The sequence below is a fragment of the Pantherophis guttatus genome, chromosome 5, assembly GCF_059756535.1.
Source record: "Pantherophis guttatus breed Tessera chromosome 5, ASM5975653v1, whole genome shotgun sequence".
In the NCBI taxonomy this organism is placed as follows: domain Eukaryota; kingdom Metazoa; phylum Chordata; class Lepidosauria; order Squamata; family Colubridae; genus Pantherophis; species Pantherophis guttatus.
In genome coordinates, this window is record NC_142067.1 from 45,289,533 (window position 1) to 45,308,758 (window position 19,226).

At 35.5% G+C, this 19,226-nt stretch overlaps 1 protein-coding gene across 12 annotated transcripts in view; it reads left to right on the forward strand.

Annotated features, from left to right (window-relative positions):
• The window catches only part of ROBO1 (roundabout guidance receptor 1), a 532,491-nt gene that overhangs the window by 502,933 nt on the left and 10,332 nt on the right, over positions 1–19,226 (forward strand). For 8 of the 12 annotated variants that reach the window (XM_087895014.1, XM_087895012.1, XM_087895011.1 and 5 more), the window contains 8 exons: positions 752–794; positions 3,419–3,573; positions 4,476–4,811; positions 5,249–5,353; positions 10,348–10,492; positions 10,657–10,905; positions 12,923–13,332; positions 14,501–14,653. In XM_087895014.1, coding sequence (XP_087751140.1) covers positions 752–794; positions 3,419–3,573; positions 4,476–4,811; positions 5,249–5,353; positions 10,348–10,492; positions 10,657–10,905; positions 12,923–13,332; positions 14,501–14,653 — 1,596 coding nt within the window. The remainder of the gene's footprint in view (positions 1–751; positions 795–3,418; positions 3,574–4,475; positions 4,812–5,248; positions 5,354–10,347; positions 10,493–10,656; positions 10,906–12,922; positions 13,333–14,500; positions 14,654–19,226) is intronic. The other 4 variants (XM_087895010.1, XM_087895013.1, XM_087895017.1 and 1 more) reach the window with 1 other exon arrangement.

Here is a 19,226-nt window from a genome sequence, read left to right on the forward strand (position 1 = left end):
AACCCACTTCCCTTGGACCAAGGTAACCTCTTCCACTATTGGCCGCTGGATCAGGGCGTGCATTGCCCGCGCCTACGAGAGCAATGCTCTGCCACCACCTAGACGAATCACAGCTCACTCCACTCGCAGTGTAGCAACCACAGCTGCTTGGGCCACGCAAGCCTCCCTTGAGGAGATTTGTAGGGCGGCCACCTGGGCCTCTCCCTCACTCTTCATCAGGCATAATCAAATATAAAACTTCTATTTATTATCATATTGTGGTTATAAATATTAATCTCTGCCTTGCAGACAGCCGTTTTGGAGTTCTAAAAAGAAGTTGGCTGATTTTTAAAACACTAGTTTCCAAACCTTAAGACCTAGTTTCCATAGTGCACAGCAAATTCATTTAATTTATGACTCCTTTTCTGGCTTAATTCTTATTTATAAATGCACTGATAAACATTCAGCACATTTAAAAAACATGTTAATGTACTATTGTCAATCAAACAATACTGCTTTGGAATTATCTTTCATTTTTACTTTGAAGACGAGATGGGATAAAGTTAAGATAAGCAGTGCAATGCTGTGCATATCTACATTAGTATAGTTTACTTATAGGAAAATCTGTATATGAAACCCCAAAGAAATTAATATTTTTGATTAGGATTTGCTTAAATAAGCAAATGCCTTTCTGAAGTTACCTGTCAAGATTCATGGTTGATTTTGTTCAAAGAATTAACAACAATATTTTATTTTATTTTTTATCTTTCAGTAACATATCAAAGAGGAGGAGAAGCTGTAAGCAGTGGAGGCAGGTAATAACATTTGGTGTTAATTTTCAGCATAAAATGTAGCAGAATTACCTAGAGCAGTGTTTCTCAACCTTGGAAACTTGAAGATGGGTGGACTTCAACTCCCAGAATCCCCCAGCAGTGCTGGCTGGGGGATTCTGGGAGTTGAAGTCCACCCATCTTCAAGCTACCAAGGTTGAGAAACACTGATCTAGAGCATTTCAAATTTAATTTTGCACACAGGCAAACATGCTTCACCGAAATTAAACAGCAGAGGGAGCACTTTAACTTCAAACTATAAATTTTGCTACTATGAGAAAGTGAAGTGACCAAAAAAAAAAACCAGAGACTGAGATTTTTAGATATATTACACATTTAATAATGCTGTTTAATCAAAATGCTTTAAATTTTAAATTCTACTCTACTCTTATAGAACAGACTTCTATGTTTCTATAAATTAAATCAGGAAAAATATATTATGATTGTGGTCACGGGATAAATGAGAAATGAATGAAATTCCACTTGTCTTAAGGAGTTTAATCAATGACAATAAGTGCTTTAACAAATAAATCCCATTAACATTTCACTGAAATATTATTCATAAATTAATTATATGCAAAAAGTTCTTTATATTGTGTTAAATCACTGGTATACATTTTATCTAGACCAGAAATATGAATTTTTTTTTAAAAAAAATTTTTTAGGAATGTGTGAGGTTCTGATTACATTTGGAAGCATATATAGTTCATAATCAGGAATGTGTAAATCCTTTAAAATGGTACAGGGCGCCTTTCCAAACTGCTTGTTATATTGAAGTAGCTACATTTCTTATGACTTACAATTTTGAGACCATTTCATAATCTTAAATGACACTGATGTTTCTCTGACTGACTATGCAGCCTTCTTTATAAGCAATATGATCACTTGTAATAGCTATTTCATTTTTATTATTTTTTTCACTTTGCACAATAATCAATGACAAAAATGGAACATTTGCTAGATATTGACATACAAATGCAGCAGAACAATCTGGGAATTGGCAGTTGCTAATTTGTGAAGTCATAGTATCTATTATAAAATTATCTGCAACATATAAACTGCAATTCTTCATATTCTTCATATCAGGAGCCTTGAGAGAGTTGGAGGTGCATGTCCCAATTTGAGTTTTCCATATCTTTCAGCAAATGCCTGAACAATATTAATTCCTAAAAAAGGGGAAAGGGAATTACGAACCAGTGCTAGTCACATGAACAACAAAGATTTTTAAAAAAGAATAGAATGACATAATATGGGAAATGAAGAAACAGCAATTTTTATTAGAAGTTGTCTGCACATGTGTGGGATCTAGGTTGCGTGCTCCTCCTCTCCACCCAGTCCGTGGAATAAAACAGTCTCTGGTGCCAAAAAAGGCTGGGGATTACTGGTTTATGCAACTCACACCAAGATTTCTTATTACTAATATGTAAAAATGCATACACACCAAGTTTTTTATTTGGATTTTCTTGGCTTCATGGATAGCCAAGAAGAGTGCAGTCTTACTCGTAATATGCAGGTTTGTTCCCCAAAAGTAAGACAGTTTCTTCTGAGTACCACGTTATTTTATAGTTTTTAAATTATACTCTAGGTCAGTGATGGCTAACCTTTTTGCAATTGTGTGCCAGGAGGGAGGATGGAGGAGGTCGCGCACGTGCCCACACTCATAATTCTATATGCCCTACCCCATGCATGCTGCATGACCCCCCTCCTCCCCGCTCCTGGCACACGATGGCCCGGTAGGCCTGTTTTTCTTTCTCACCTGGCTCCAGGGCCTCTCTAGGAGTCTGGGGACGGTGAAAATGGCCTTCCACACATCCCTGGAGGTCCTCCAGAGGCCGAAAACACCCCATTTGACAACTTCCGGGCCTTCCGGTCCCACCAGAAGTTGTTAAACGGGCTGTTTTCAGCCTCTGGAGGGCCTCCGGGAGGTGGCAAAGGCTATTTTCGTCCTCCCCAGACTCCTAGAGAGGCTCTGGAGCCAGGTGAGAAAGAAAAACAGGCCTTGCCCACCCCGCCCAGGCCTCCAGAGGCAGGAAAGAGCCTGTTTCCCTACTTCTGGTGGACCCAGAAGACCCAAAAATCAGCTGGCCAGCACGCGCATGCGCGCCGGAGCTGAGCTCATGAGCCCAATGATATGGCTACCATAGGTTCCATAGGTTCACTATCACAGCTCTAGGTAATCTAGTCTTTTCTACAGAGTATAGTTTGCAGTGTGTTGTTACAGAGATTAATCATATTCCTGTCATGCCATCCAGAATATTTCAAACCCCCCCAAAATAGAAAAGAATAAATTAATATAAATGTTGAAGAATTCATTACAAAGAGTCTAGAAAATAGTATTTGTTCATGTCAGCTATAGAATTACTACTTGCTGAATACCTATATTTCTACAGCATTTATCAGAAATGTATAGTGAGCATTTTTTGAAATATGTAATGAAGGGATACCTCTCATAGCAAGCCCATGAACCACTTTACTTTACTACATTCTGATTTCTAGAATAATCATGAGGATGGAGAGGGGCTCTTAAGGATAATCAATGTGATCTTTTAAATTTAGTTATTTCCTTTTTTCAAAAATGTAACAACTGATACATTAATTGTCTTTTTAAGGCCAGGTCTTTTAAACATCAATGAACCTACTACTCAGCCCTGGCTTGCAGATACATGGCCTAATACTGGGAATAATCATAATGATTGTTCTATTAACTGTTGTACATCAGGCAATGGAAACAGTGACAGCAACCTTACTACTTATTCTCGACCAGGTATTATTATTTATCATTATCATCTTCATTATAACTTTCCTGCATCTATATTGTTCAGTCACATCCTTATATCAATATTCCTATTGCCATGTATATACAGCCACATGTAGTACATAGATTTGAAATACATAACAAGATATTTTATTCTTCCCTAAATATAGAATTTTAAGGCATTTTTAAAAACACAGTGATGTGCTATAGCTCTTTCTTACGATACAGATATTTCTCATTCAGAAACAAGATCAAGGTCCAAATTTAATACCAAAAACTCAATGCTACTATCAAGAATCTTGGAGGAGGAAGATATTGTTATCATGTGTCTTCTCTGTCACTGTGTCTGTTCTGTGGAACAACATTCTCTTGGAGATGCAATTGACCTAATCTGTTGCTCCACCTCAAGGGATTAAAGACCTGGATGTGCCCACAGGCATTTCGGCTAAAAGCTTGAACAGGCCTTGTTAGTTGGTTTTTAGTTCTTGTTTCAATCATTAAAACTAATGTTTTTTTCAACCCTAGACATTTAATATATTGACTATTTTTGTATATTGTTTATAAATCATGTTTGTTCCTTTAGTTTTAATTTTTTGTATGCCACTTAGCATCAATATGGTAAGATGGACATGTATGTTGAGATAAATCAAGGAAGAAAGAAAGATTTGTTTCTGAAAGGAATAGTTGAAATAAAATAGCCAAGGATCTGGAAGAGCTTTCATTAAGAGATACATACAGTTTTGGAGCTATGGAACAGAAGCAATCCTTATGACAGCTTAAACGTTAATTTCCCTTTATTCAGTGTAATTATATTGTTAGAAATTCATTTTGCTTTACATAGCAAAGTCATGTTAAAATGCATACTGTAACAGAATATATTTTTGGATTTTTTTACTTCCTAATACGGATAGCTGACTGTATAGCAAATTACAACAATCAGCTGGAGAATAAGCAAACAAACTTGATGTTGCCTGAATCAACAGTTTATGGTGATGTGGACCTGAGCAACAAAATCAATGAAATGAAAACATTCAATAGTCCAAATCTGAAAGATGGAAGATTTGTCAACCAACCAGGACAGCCTACTCCATATGCCACTACTCAACTTATCCAGTCAAACATAAGCAATAATGTAAACAGTAATAGTGGTGATTCAAATGAAAAGCATTGGAAACCATCTACACAACAGAAACAAGAAGTTGCACCAATTCAATACAACATAATGGAACAAAACAAATTAAACAAAGGTAAATGGTTTGTAGTATTTTCTTACCTTATGTTTTAAAACTTAAGAGATTTTAATAAGTTTTGCAACTTTTTAAACAAAAAGGACAGTTTGTATACTACTGCATTCATAGTGATTTAAACCATTTCCAAACTGATTACTGGTTATAAAAACATCAATCACATCTGGATGAACAAATCACTTTCTAGATATAAAACTTATTAATTTGAAATTTGTCAGCCTAGCAATTAGTGCAACATTCTCCAAAAAAACCAACATATTCTAATAAATAAGACAGTTAAATAAATATTCATGTGGCTTTTAGCTTAAATTCTAACAATCTCATTTTATCCAATAACTTTTGAAGAATATAGACATTAATTTTAATTTTCCTTAATTTGATAGTAGATGCATGAAAGCTATTTGAAAGAAATACAATGTTATTTTATTAAATTACAGATTACCGTGTAAATGATAATGTTACAACTATCCCATATAATCAGACCTATGATCAGAATACAGGAGGGTCCTACAACAGTTCAGACAGAGGAAGCAGTACATCAGGTAAGTATTCAAATGTGCAGTGCATTTTGTAAAATAAATATTCTGTGATGCCTTATAATATGGTTGACGTATTTGGAGAGCTTCTCTATACATATTTTATTTTTATATTTATTTGCATCCTCCCTTTATTAATTTTTACAAATAACTCAAGGCAGCAAACATATCCAACACATCTTCCTCCTCCTCTTTTCCCCACTACAACAACCCTGTAATGCGGGTTTAGCTAAGAGAGAGTGAGTGGCCCAAGGCCACCCAGCTAGCTTAGATAATATAGATACTGTATATAGAGCATATTTGAGTCAGTGTTGACTCTTGTTTTTCCAAACTTCTTAACAAGATTTCAGAAGTGGTTTGCTATTGCCTCATTCTAGGCCTGCGAATCACTGACTGGTCCAAATCACAATTTCCTGGCTTCTGGCACAGAGGCTTAATCAATACACTGAATTGTCTTTCTTCACTGTAATATGGTGACAATTAATTATATAGTTCTATAAGTATTCTCAATTTGCTATTTTTATTTTTTAATAATAATTTTATATTATTTTAAATATACATTAAAAAGAAAAATAGGTAGTTCAAAATAAAAGCCAGTTAAAAAGAAAGAAAAAAAAATAAGGTACAGTAAATAAACATTTTCTATTTTGATGTGTAACTCAAACAAAAAAATAAAAAAACAGGAAATGCTGTAAAACCTACTTTGTAGAGACAACCACAGCAACACTCTTTACTGAAGTCTAATGCTCTTCATTGAAGTCTAATGAAACCTTAGCATATAAAGACAGGCACAAGACACACTAATAGGATGGCAAAAACAGAAAGGCTACTATAATCCTCTATCTGTTAGATTAAAGGTAAGGTAAAGGTTTCCCCTGTCCAATTATACCATGCACAAGTATTCAGAAAAAGCACAATAGAGTAAACCATTCTTAATCTTGTTTTCTACAATAGCACTACAATGCATCCTATTCCAGTAAGAAAAGTCTTGTGCATGTTTATTGTATTAATTGGATTAGACAATTGCTTTGGTATACTAACTGCCAGCTTCACATCATGCTAAATACTAAATAATTACTTTTATTTGCGGTCACAGACCAAAATACAAATATAGTTGCAAAAGAACGTGGAGAAAGTAACATCATAAACAGTTGGCTACCAGAAGCCTTGGCTGAGAGGAATTACAGCGTTCTTCTCTAATAGTTACAGCTCTTAAAAAATTTTTAGAAACCTGAAAAGTAATATGTGAGGAGCTATCCCCTTAACAATGTAAGGTCAAATTACTAGCATTGGATCCAGAGAGATCTGTTTCTAGGAGAGACAGTAATTTAGTCCTTCCTGCATTATACATAGGGCAGTATGAAAGAACATACTCCACAGTTTCAACCTCGGGGCATAACCGCTCACTTATCGGGCGCCTCTTAAATCTTCCGTCCAGCAATGCTGAGGGCAAGATGTTGAAACGAACAAGGGAGAAGACTCTTCTATACTGCATCATACAATTTAGACCAGGCAGTGTGTGAATATTATTAAAAGTATACATAATGTGTGCACATTTCTTTTCCAAACAAGCGTGTTGCTCAGAATCCAGCAACTTTTAGATGTAATTGCATTGGGACTTTTCAACACAATAATTCAATGCACTATGCCACATGTACTTACTTACTTACTTACTTACTTATTTATTTATTTTTGCAATGAAAACATTGCAAAAGACTTTATGGATTAAGATAATTGATTGCTATTCCCCCTTCCCATTTCCTTTTTTATTAAATTTCTTTTAGATAAGCCTAAAATCAATCACTCTCTTATTATCCTCTTTTTAAGTCCTTTGAGTTGAAAAGACAAAGAAAACATATCAAATGATCTTTATAAAATGATTTAAACAGTCACATTTTTTCATATGACTTTATTAAAATTTTAATAAAGTTAAAGCTATAAACCAACAGAAAAAAATATTTAGAATAAAGACAAGAAAGAAGAAACTAAAAATGACAAAGCCAAAAGTGCAGAACAAAAGAAAGAAAATATAAAGAAGTGGCTTCTACTTTTCTTACCACAATTATAAGTATAAATTTACTTTTACTCTATGGCTCAGCGTGGCTTTCATTTTTTCTATATATTTTTCTTTCTAATCATCAAATTCATATATCATAAGTTCATTTTTCTCTATTTCGTACAAAAAGTCTATAAGGGGTTTCCAGTCAGTAATAAATTAGTATCTTTTCTCTGATATGAAATGTCAATTTCACCATCTTAGTAATTTCCATCATCTTCACCATCAATTCCTCCATTGTGTATAATGTTCAATCTTTCCATCTGTCTGCATATAATAATATTGTTGAACTTAATATGTACACAAACAAAGTTCTATGTGTTCTTTCTAACTCTGGGTCCTTGATGCGTTCTGAGCTTGGTTGTTTCTCAGCAGATGTTTCATTATCCAAACTAGGTAATATCCCCAGTTCTAATAAGAAGTGGCAGTTGGTTTCAGTTTATTTTCTAATGGCTTGCCTTGTCAGTGTTGCTGGGTGTGGTCTTAGAGGTTCTTTGTTTGGGCTGCTTAACTAGCTTACTGTTGGCTTGTTTGACAATATCCCAGTCAAAGGAACTGCCAAACACCACCTCCACCAACAATGAAACATCTGCAAGAAAACAACCAAGCTCAGAGAGCACCAAGGACCCTCATTTCAATCCTGAGCTACAAATATTCTCATTTATTGGTACTTTCTAACTGTTTATCAATCAGATCCTGGTTCAGACTGTAAAAGAAACAATGGAGGATTTGTACTTTCAGACCTGTAAGATCGATGTCAACCTTACCAGATAGACTAGACAGGAAATATGGCCAAATATAATTGTAAGGCTATATCAAGAACAGAATGCTATAAATATGAAAGTACAAGTACAAATATTCACTGTCTCCTTTACAGCTTGATAAACCTGGGACTGTCCCTTCTGAGCTTCTTGTTCTGCCCACTATCCAACTACTGGCTATGCCTTCTATAATCTGGCCATTTTCCTGGGCAGCATTTTTTCACCTTGTCTGTCAAGATCTTTCCCACACACGATTACAGTGTCAAAAGAAAAGCCTGTAGTTTAAACTGTAGACTAATCTTTGAAATATTCTGAATTAGTGTATGTATTTCAATCCAAAATTTATGGATTTTTTACACCTCTACCCAGTTTGATAATATGTCTTTTCTTGTTCATATTTCCAACAGTCATAAATTCTTTATAATTCAAGCTACTCTAGAAATGTATAAGTTAACAATGCATCTGTCAAGTGTCAGTTTTCATTACAACTCATGTCAAATTCCTATTCCAAATTTAACAATACCCAAACAATTGGTCTTTAATACAAAAAAAAAAAAATAGAAGAAGCTTGAATTATTAAAGAAATTGTTATAGAACGTTATATTATTCTATAAACCATAACTATAACCGAAATATTTATATCAATACTTTATTTATTGTGAGCTACGTAGTAGCTGTGTTACGGTTTTTATTTTATATTCTTTATTTTAATAACTTTTCATACAGCTGTATTTGAGAATGCATTTAGTAATTTTGTTCCCAAAATATTTCATGAACCAATTACTTACAATTAATGTCTTAATGCAACATTGAAACTTTAGTAGGTCATATCTGTTGTCATATTATATGTTAAATTTTAGTAATTAAATAACAGAAAGATGCTTCAGGTAATGTATCTAACTATGTTTGCTTTATATAATATATAATACAGTTAATACTTCCAGGAAAATTGCTTTAATTATATTGCTTAGCAAGTTTACTTTCTTAGCCATTTATTCAAGCTAATAAAATCTTTTATTATGTGTTCTAATATGTAAGTCATATATTTCATTAAAATGCATTTTAAAGCATAAAGTCTATAATATGTTTATACTATTATGTAAAAAGGCTACGATTTAAAAGCTGCTTTAAAGCATATGTCATACGTATGAAGACTTTATAAGATAATTGAATTTATCAGAAATTCAACTTTAATAGACTTTTTGTAAACTTTGTCTAAAATACTGATTTTTTCTTAACTCATGGAAGCACTTAGCCAATAAATGCCTAACAAAATGGATAAATCTCTTATTGCTCTGTCCCCACTACATGTTAGTCTGTGTGCAACTCGACATGTAGCTAAACCCACCTATCCACCAATAAAACAGACCATGTGCATAGTTCTGAATGTTTTATTGAAAGAACAGGATATGGTGAAATTGGGGAATATAGGGATACATACAATGAGAACCAAATACAAGATAGACAGTATTAAGATTCTGCTGAACATAACAATTAATAAATATAAGCAATTTAAATCTCACCAGCGATGCGCTGGGATGTGGGTTTGTCCTTGGATGACCATGTGCTTCTGCCTTCCCCAAATGCTAAAGGAAATGGAGTCTGGCTTCCCAGCATGCACTTGTTTGAGAGTGTGGGCTGATGGGTAAAGTGGTTGGGTAAAAACAATATAGATTGGTGTTTGTGTGTCTGGCGACTAGATGGCTACAGAGCAACAACAGTGTCATATGTTGGGCCATGACACTTATTATACTGTGTTTAAGTATTAAATAGCATGTAATTTAGGTGGCATGGCTCGTGGCAGCACTTAGTCATAGGTGAACTGAACTTGATCCCCAAAAAATGGGATTGGATCCAAGTAATACTTGGATGGGAGACCATCAAAGAATCCTAGGGCTTTAGATTACACTGGTAACTTTTTTTAAAAAAAGAAAAATAATTGATCTTTTTATAATAATATAATGATGTTTATAATAATAAACAATACCATCAGCATTGACAAAAATCACCATCACTCAATTACAAAAGGCAGCTTTGCGCAGAACAGCTTACATCTTGCAATGATGCTTTTATCATCATACATCCATATCTGCCTATGCCAGGTCCTTGGGAAGGACTTGATAGGTGAACAAAAATGTCAACTCAGAAAAGATTTATAAGTACCGTGATACATTTCTTCACAGGGAGCCAAGGGCATAAAAAGGGTGCTAAAACCCCAAAGACATCTAAACAGGCTGGAATGAATTGGGCAGAAGTACTTCCACCACCTCCTGTACATCCACCTCCCCATAATAATAGTGAAGATTACAACCTCTCTATGAATGAAAGGTACAATAAAAATGGATTCGTAAGTCATTTTAAGTCACTTTATTCATTAAATAAAATATAGAATTAATCATTTTCGAGTTCCAAAGAAAAAGATTAAGAATAATTGAAGAGAAATACTGTATATCTGATCCATTGTATTTTTATATTGTTACATTGTTTCATAGCTATGATCATGAGATTCCTTGCCCGTTACCACCAACAAGAATGTATATACGGCAGGATGAGCTAGAAGAAGAAGATGATGAACGAGGTCCTACACCACCAATTCGAGGAGCAGCTTCATCTCCAGCAGCAGTGTCCTATAGCCACCAGTCTACTGCTACTCTAACTCCTTCTCCTCAAGAAGAGCTGCAGCCTATGCTGCAAGATTGTCAGGAAGAAATAGCCCATTTGCAACACCCACCAGACCGACGGTATGTTAATTAAAAAAGTAACTTTTTTACATTTTATGCTAATGTATTTTGTTAGAAGATATTATCTATCTGTTGTTAAGGTACTCTTGAAAGGAATTATTCATGAAGACTATAATACTTAATTTTTTCAAGGTCACGTAGTAAGCACAGAAGCATAATTTGGCCATCAATGTATAAAGTGTCAAATTAATATGTCTACAGCATTATTACAAAAGCATGCTTCTCTACCGGCACAAAAGCTATTCTCATCACACCATATTTTAAAACTCATAGCATTTAAAAAGTATAGAACAGTTGCAATGATTAGCTGATTATAGAAATAGAAAGCATGATGAATTAATTGAAAGTAATTGTTTATCATTGTTCTTTCTGCCATATAAGAGCTTAAGGCTATTGGAGAAACTGTTATTACATCCAGTACAACTGTACACAAAACACTTCATTATGGAATCCATTGTCATAATAATCGTAACAGTCTCAAAATTAGATTACCTTAATAAAAATATATTGTAGTACAAATTTATGGATGGTCAGTCAACCTATGTCTATCAACTAATCCTAAATGTAACTTTTGTATTTCAAAGTTATATGTAAGTGATAGCAAATGTTGAGAGTGCAATATTGGTCTTTCATTTCGTTTCGTTTCATTTCTTTGATTGACTTGATATGAGTAGGCTTTAGATTTTTTTTCATACTTCTTATTCTGTAACATAATTTTCCCTTTCATATTTGTAAGGTTTTTTTTTTTTAAGTTACAGATTTACATCCTTCCAAAGCATATACAGTCAAATGTTCAATAAATTATAACATAAACTATAAAACTTGACCTTCCATGTCACAATTTTCAGATCTAGTAATTTTTTAAACTATGGTGAATCAACTCATATTGGTCAATACTGTATGAGCTAAGTAGACCTGTGGATGACATGTCACACTATAACTGTATCTTTGACTGTGCGCATACCTTCTTTTTAGGAGACAAAAAACATGGGAATGGGAAATGTGCAAAAACTCACTGAAGAAAAATAACATATGAAGTAGTTTAGGAATGATTATTGGTTAAAATTAGCCAGGCCTTTTGCAGCATGTCTATATTTCCCCATCTCCAAAGCTTTGTTCTCTCATACATTTGTGTGTACACATATATACATATATCTTATTTCATGTTTATTTTAATGTGGATTGTAAAATGAACTGAGTATGTTTCTGAAAAATACTAAACAAAAAATAAAAAAGAAACTGCAAAGACATGAAACTTTGGAAATAAAGCACTTGACAGCTCAAACAGAAGGCATGATTTATAGTCTACAACTGCATACAAGGGCTGAAATAATATTTCTCTGAAGAGTTTCAGAAGAAAATATGTTTATCTAGATAGGTTTTTAAATGAAACCAGCTTATTCTGGATGTTAATAATCAGAATCATGATGGGATTTCCGCCCCCCCCCCATGCAAATCATTTCTAGCAGGTTTTTTTGAATCAGTTTCCAAATTATCTTCAAGACCACTTCAAAATTTACGGAATATCTAATCTTTCCCATCTCATTACTAATATAAAGGAAAAATGTAGAAAATGCTGACATTTTCCCCTGTCAGCATTAAAAGCAGTGTTTCATAATTTTTCTGAGCTTCTGGCCATTCAAATGGTTGTGCAGCACAAACAATTTGGTCTTATAAACTGTTTTATTAAACTCTGTAAAGATAAACATATTCAAGTATAATTTATTTTTTATAAAAAAATATAAATTATCAAGCTTCATGTATTATTTTTCTGTCTACTAAATGACTACAATATCATAATTGTAAGTACTTATTTGATAAACCAAATTCAGAATTTGCAAGTTCTTGTCATTTATATCTGCTTCAGATATAACCATCTGAAGGAAAATTTTTCATTTTACTTTAGTAAACAATAACTTTGAATTACAAACCAGTATAAAACTGTATCATGTAATGAATACAAATATTAAAAATGCTATTAACATTAACATTAATTTTTTAAACTATTCGCTCACAGGCGTCAACCTGTGAGCCCACCTCCACCTCCCAGGCCTATTTCACCACCACATACTTACGGTTACATTTCGGGACCTCTTGTATCTGACATGGACACTGATGCACCAGAAGAAGAAGAAGATGAAGCAGACGTAGAAATTGTGAAGATGCAAAACAAAAGGCTTCTTTTGCGTGGCCTTGAACAGACACCTGCTTCAAGTGTGGGAGATCTGGAGAGTTCTGTGACAGGTTCCATGATCAACGGATGGGGTTCAGCCTCAGAAGATGATAACATTTCAAGTGGACGATCTAGTGTTAGTTCATCAGATGGATCCTTTTTTACAGATGCAGATTTTGCACAAGCTGTTGCAGCAGCAGCGGAATATGCTGGTCTTAAAGTAGCAAAACGTCAGATGCAAGATTCTGTGGCAGGTGAGATTTCTTGTTGTCTTTCTATATATTGCCCTCTGAAAACTATGAATCATGAAGTTCTTTTATGACAGTTATTTCTCTTTTATATGAATCCTGTGAAAAATAGATGCCGATCAAGAAAAATAGTTTCCTTGAATGGAAAACTAAATCCTTTCTGTCATATATATTGGTCTACCTTATCTTACCCTGTTTCCCCAAAAATAAGACATCCCCTGATAATAAGCCCAATCAGGCTTTTTGAGTGCATGGCAATAAGGCCAAGTGCTTATTTCAGGGTTCAAAAAAATATAAGACAGAGTCTTATTTTGGGGTAAACACGGTAGAAAAAATGGAAAGTTGCTAATATATCTCTTTATAGCTCTTTGCAATTTTGTTAGGTAGCGGTCCAAAGAAGAAGAATCATAATGATACAAAATCAATATTAAGAGAAGCCTTCCAGAGTTGCCAATATGTTCCATTTTCTAGAAGGCCATGAGAGTAGATGGTATCTTTGGTTCAGGAGGTAAGCCCTTCCTAAAGAAAGTTTCCATTGTCATGTCCCTTTTTTGGCAAATCTAAGAGAAGATCTTTAATAGATATTCTCTTGTTTGGCAGGCATAGACTTTGGGAAAGATCCTCAGGTGGGGCTTTGAAAATAATAATAAATAGCATGAATTGTGTCCAGACCCAAACTGGGACCAAATTCAGTTGTACAAATACAAGAGTAGATGCCATCAGGACTATCATGAACCACTGGATTTTGTATCAAGTAGAATTGCTGAATGTCTTCAAGGGCCATCTGTTATATTACTGCTGATAATAGTGCTGCTCTGGGAAACCTGGAAAACAAAGCTTTCTACCCCAAAAAACCAAATCTAGATACATCTTGCTTGGGAAAAAAATCCCAATTAATATTCTGCAGCAGTGAATAAATCTTTATATTAACAATATTATTCAACAGTATGCTATTTTATCCAATAATTAGCAATGTTTGTTTGTTTGTTTTGTTTGTTTGTTTTGTTTGTATCACCATCACCCCAAAGCCAGAACTCTGGGCAGCTTACAATCACAATACAAAGTTATATACTTTTGTTTTTATATATAGTTCATTAATTATTGTGTTTTCAGTTACATAAGGCAATTGTCTGATTTGCGGGGAAAATCAATCAAAATGCTGTTTCTTTTCTAGGCCATAGACATTATCATGCCTCACACTGCCCTAGACCTACTAGTCCTGTCTCCACTGACAGCAATATGAGTGCTGCTGTAATTCAGAGGGTTCGACCTGCCAAAAAGCAAAAGCACCAGCAAGGACATCTGCGCAGAGAAGTCTACACAGATGGTAAACACTATTTTTAAATGAATGACTTTCCCAAGTCTTTATAATTATTTTCTAATGCTTATGCCAAATTAAAAGTATTTTAATTTGTTTCTCAAATCCATACTCATTCAACAATCATATTATAAGCATCACTATGGTTATCAACTTGTTCTTATTGTTCCTAAAATATCATATATATCAGTGGGCACTCATTTTCAGCTATTAGCTATCCCTGTAGTTGAGATCAAAGCCTGTAAATGGGTGCAACAGTTAGAAATGATGCATGTATAAGTTTAAAGTCTTCATTAAAATACATCCTTCATCATCTGATTTTTTTTTCTGCCATAGAAAAAATTTAGCATTTAGATAGCATGCAGCAAAATTATTGGATTTTTTTTATCCCTAACCATTGTATTTGTTCCATGTGGTTACTTTGTGCACCAAAAGGCAAAATCTAATCATCTCCTTTCATGCCTTCACACACAATATCGACTCCTGCTGAAAAGGTAATGCGTGTATTCTCTAGAGAATATAGGGGGATAATGCAAACATTGTGATGTTGTCTAGAGACAACCTTTAATGAAAATGCCTCAGGAGGGCCAGTTTTTATTAAACCACCTATTTCATAAAACAACCATGAATTTATGTAAGATATTTTTCCAAAGACCTGCCCATCTTGTCATGTTTTCTAAATTCACTAAAAGGGATGTAGCACAAGCATAATTCCTTCTCAACACACACACACAGACAGAGAGAGAGAGAGAGAGAGAACCCTCTCCCTCCTGGTTCTCATCAACAACAATCTGATTAGGACTTTCATTACCAATCAGAAATATTTCAAAGAGGGGCATCATTTTCCATTATCATATCAAAGCCTAATATTATGGATACTTATCTAGGGTTACACAAAAGGGTTTTCCAGCCACTTCTCCCTGTGATTCCTGCCACTTGACAGAAAAATGTAATACAAAGCTCACAGCATGATGAGCAAAAGTAATTTTGCAATGAGTGGTTGTCCCTGTTAGTCTCTGTACTTCATTCTAAGTATTTTCTCTCACTAACATGTGTCTGATATTAGGCTACATTAAACACAGGCATGATCCCATGCACCTGGTTCATTTGGCTTTTACCCAGACTCCCTTTGTCATTGAAACTGAATGTCCAAAATTTTTCTTATACCAAGAAATTACTAAAGCAGTTTTCTACATGCTTTTGTTTATTAGTTTTTGTTTCTTCTTTAAGTGAAATAAATAAATCTCAAAACCGTACCAGGAAGATTAAATTTATGGAAGTCCTGTAATGACGTTTTGCAGGAATTTATAGATAGTTTAACTGATTTTATTAGTTTTACATGAGTGCTTCAGTGTGAGAAATCAACTAAGCATAACACCTTGACGTGAAAACATTTGCTTTGGGAGAATGCTGGATAAGAAATATTTTCAAGAGCATTATAAAATTATTTTTTTCTGATAAAAATAAACAGTGATAAGATTCATCTAGTGCCACTATTTTTTAAAACTACTGCATAATTCTTTTGTAGAGAACTGCATACTTCTGTGGAGTAACTGAAACTAACCTCTAATATATTTGCTGCATCATCAATAGGGACCATTTACTTATTGAGTACATTATGTAATTGGGCATGAATGTGCTTGTGCTGTAATGAAGTCTAGAACATGATAAACACAAGTAAAATGTTATTCTTATATTTGCCATCTTAATAGCAAATCTCTTGAAATTCAGATCAGTATATTATCAAATATGTGCTTGAAAATCAAGCAAGCATTGAATGCATAAAGTGTTGTTGTAAAACAATAATAGTCCTGTTGGATCAGACCAAGACTAATTTAGCATTCCATTTTTCTTTGTGAATACCAGTTTTCCAAGAAAAGATGTTAGACAAAATAACTAGCCCACAATTTCCCATCTTTCTCATTAGTCCCTTTCTGAAAATGTGAGTAATGCTGGTTACCATCCTTTCCTCTGGCATTAATCCTGACTTGAAAGACTAATGTGGCACTCACCACAAAGGAGCCATTGATGATCGGGTCTTTTTGACCCTCTTCTCCAATGAACAGTCCTCCGGCCCAAATACATCGACCTACCTTGTAGGATTTGTTATGCTTTATTTAAGATAATATTCCTCTCTATCCAGAGGTGATGAATCAGGAAACTGCAGCTGGATCAGGAATGCAGCCAGTTCTGAGCTCCGCCAACAATTAGGATTGTTCACTTCTCTTGCAGTAGCAAGAATGCTACAGCCAGTAATTCTTTTCCTCCAAAACACACACTGTCTCCCTTCCCTTTCAGTCTGCCTCTGTCTTTTCCCCCTCTGATCTGCTGGAACCTGTATTTCTACTTTCCTGCACTTTGATTCCAATTTTTCCCCTCGAGACTTCTTCTCTCTTCAAGTCACCTCATATCCCTTCTCAGACTTTAAGGGATGAGGTTCTAGCCACCAGCCAATCAGGAAGCACTAGCTAACTAGCAGTGGTGAAATTCTACTGGTTCGTACCAGTTCGGGCGAACCAGTAGTGATAAAAGCTACTGGTTCGGCAAACCGGTAGTAAAAAAAAAGCTACTGGTTGGTCCAAACTGATATTTCCGATGATCAGTTGTGCTGCATGATTTATATTCGCTATAAAGCAGAAAATCCTGTTTTCTAGCGAATCTAAATAGCATGGCACAGCTGTTCCCTCTCTTGCTGTCCTACTTACCTTGTTAAGCGTCCTTTTTACGCACAAAGCGCACGTTTGGTGTGCACTGTGCACACTGCGCATGCACACGCACACTGCATTTACCACACACTGTGCATGTGTGGGCAGAGAACCAGTGGCAAACCACGAAGGGTTTCACCACTGCTAACTAGCCTATCAAAGATTGGCTGCTTGCAATCAATCACAGAAGTTCTTATCCAGATGGAAGAGCCAGAACAGCTCAGAGAGTAGAGAAACATAGCAGCAGCTGTAAATCTTTGCGTAATTTGCTATATGAAAATGCTGCTGATAAAGCAGGCTATGCTAATTGTTTATTATTTTGGTAGACGATCACCTATTTCACATTTGAAATGAATAAGAATTTTCAGATTGATGTCATCAGAATCCCTTGTTTGTTTTTGGTTATAGCAATTGATTTTCTATAATAAAAAAAATTGTAGGATAAAAGGGATCTTGGAGATCATCTTACTCAACCTTCCACAAAGAATCTACCACTATAGGAGGTCCTGAGACATACCCATCCAGGTTTTGTTGAAATATTTCTAATGAGGGCCATTTCATTAAATCAAGAGGCCCTCTGTTCTGCTGTTGCACAGTTTTGTCACTAAGAAACATTTTCTGATGTTTAATCAAAATTGAATGTGCATCAGGAAAACAGTGGAAGGGAATCTTAGCAATGACAGGACTGCAATGAATTCCTGGCTTTAACAGAGAAAAATGGAAGTTCAGAAAATAGCACATTCAGTTCAGTAAAAGAAAGATAAGCAGGAGTTCCGAGTGTGCCAGGTATGGGTGAAAGGTTTCAAGAAGTGTTCTATTTTGCACAGTTATCAGGTATTAGAGAAGGCAGAAACCTGTGGCAAAGAATATCATATTCTGTGATATTTTTTACCACAGAATATCAGAATTCTAGAGGTTTCCTTTCTTAGAAAACAGAAAAGAAAAACAGAGAATATTTTTGGATTGAAGAAGAAAAGGGAAGGAGGACTAAATAATTACCATACAAAGAGATTTTGTTCCTGAAGGCCAGGATTAGCTTGTTTCTTCAAAACTTGGAAGAGAAAGACAATAGGAGTTGTTATCAGTAATTGCTTTGCAGTAGTCTTTGGCTGGGTGTGTTCACTTTGTTACTTGGCTTGCTAAAATCACAGTTGTTCAGGAATCAGGGACTCAAATCAGTTCAAAGGGTGAGTATTGTGTATATCTTTTTGTCTGATTCTGGAATCAGCTAATCAGGTGAAGACAGCTGGCTCTCCCAGGATTCAAATGCAGCCAAGGATCCAAGACAATTGTTCCTCTAAAATCTAAGGAGCCATTGTATATTGTACTTTTTGTCAGGTCCACCTGATTCGCCAGTTAAATACTGGATCCTTTCTGGATCGGGACTCCTTACGCATGGTCACTCATGCCCTCGTCACTTCCCGCCTGGACTAATGCAATGCTCTCTACATGGGGCTCCCCTTGAGGAGCACCCAGAGGCTCCAACTGGTGCAGAGTGCAGCCGCGCGGGTGGTTATGGGAGCGACGTGGCGTTCCCATGTAACACCTCTCCTGCGCGAGTTGCACTGGCTCCCGGTGGTCTTCCGGGTGCGCTTCAAGGTTTTGGTTACCACCTTTAGAGCACTCCAAGGCTTAGGACCTGGATACTTACAGGACCGCCTGCTGTCACCAATAGCCTCTCACCGGCTAGTACGCTCTCACAGAGAGGGGCTCCTCAGGGTGCCGTCAGCCAAACAGTGTCGGCTGGTGGCCCCCAGGGGGAGAGCCTTCTCTGTGGGAGCACCTGTTACCTGGAATGAGCTCCCCCCAAGATATGGAGGATCCCGGATTTACGCACCTTCCGCCGCACCCTCAAGACCTTTTTATTCCAACAGGCT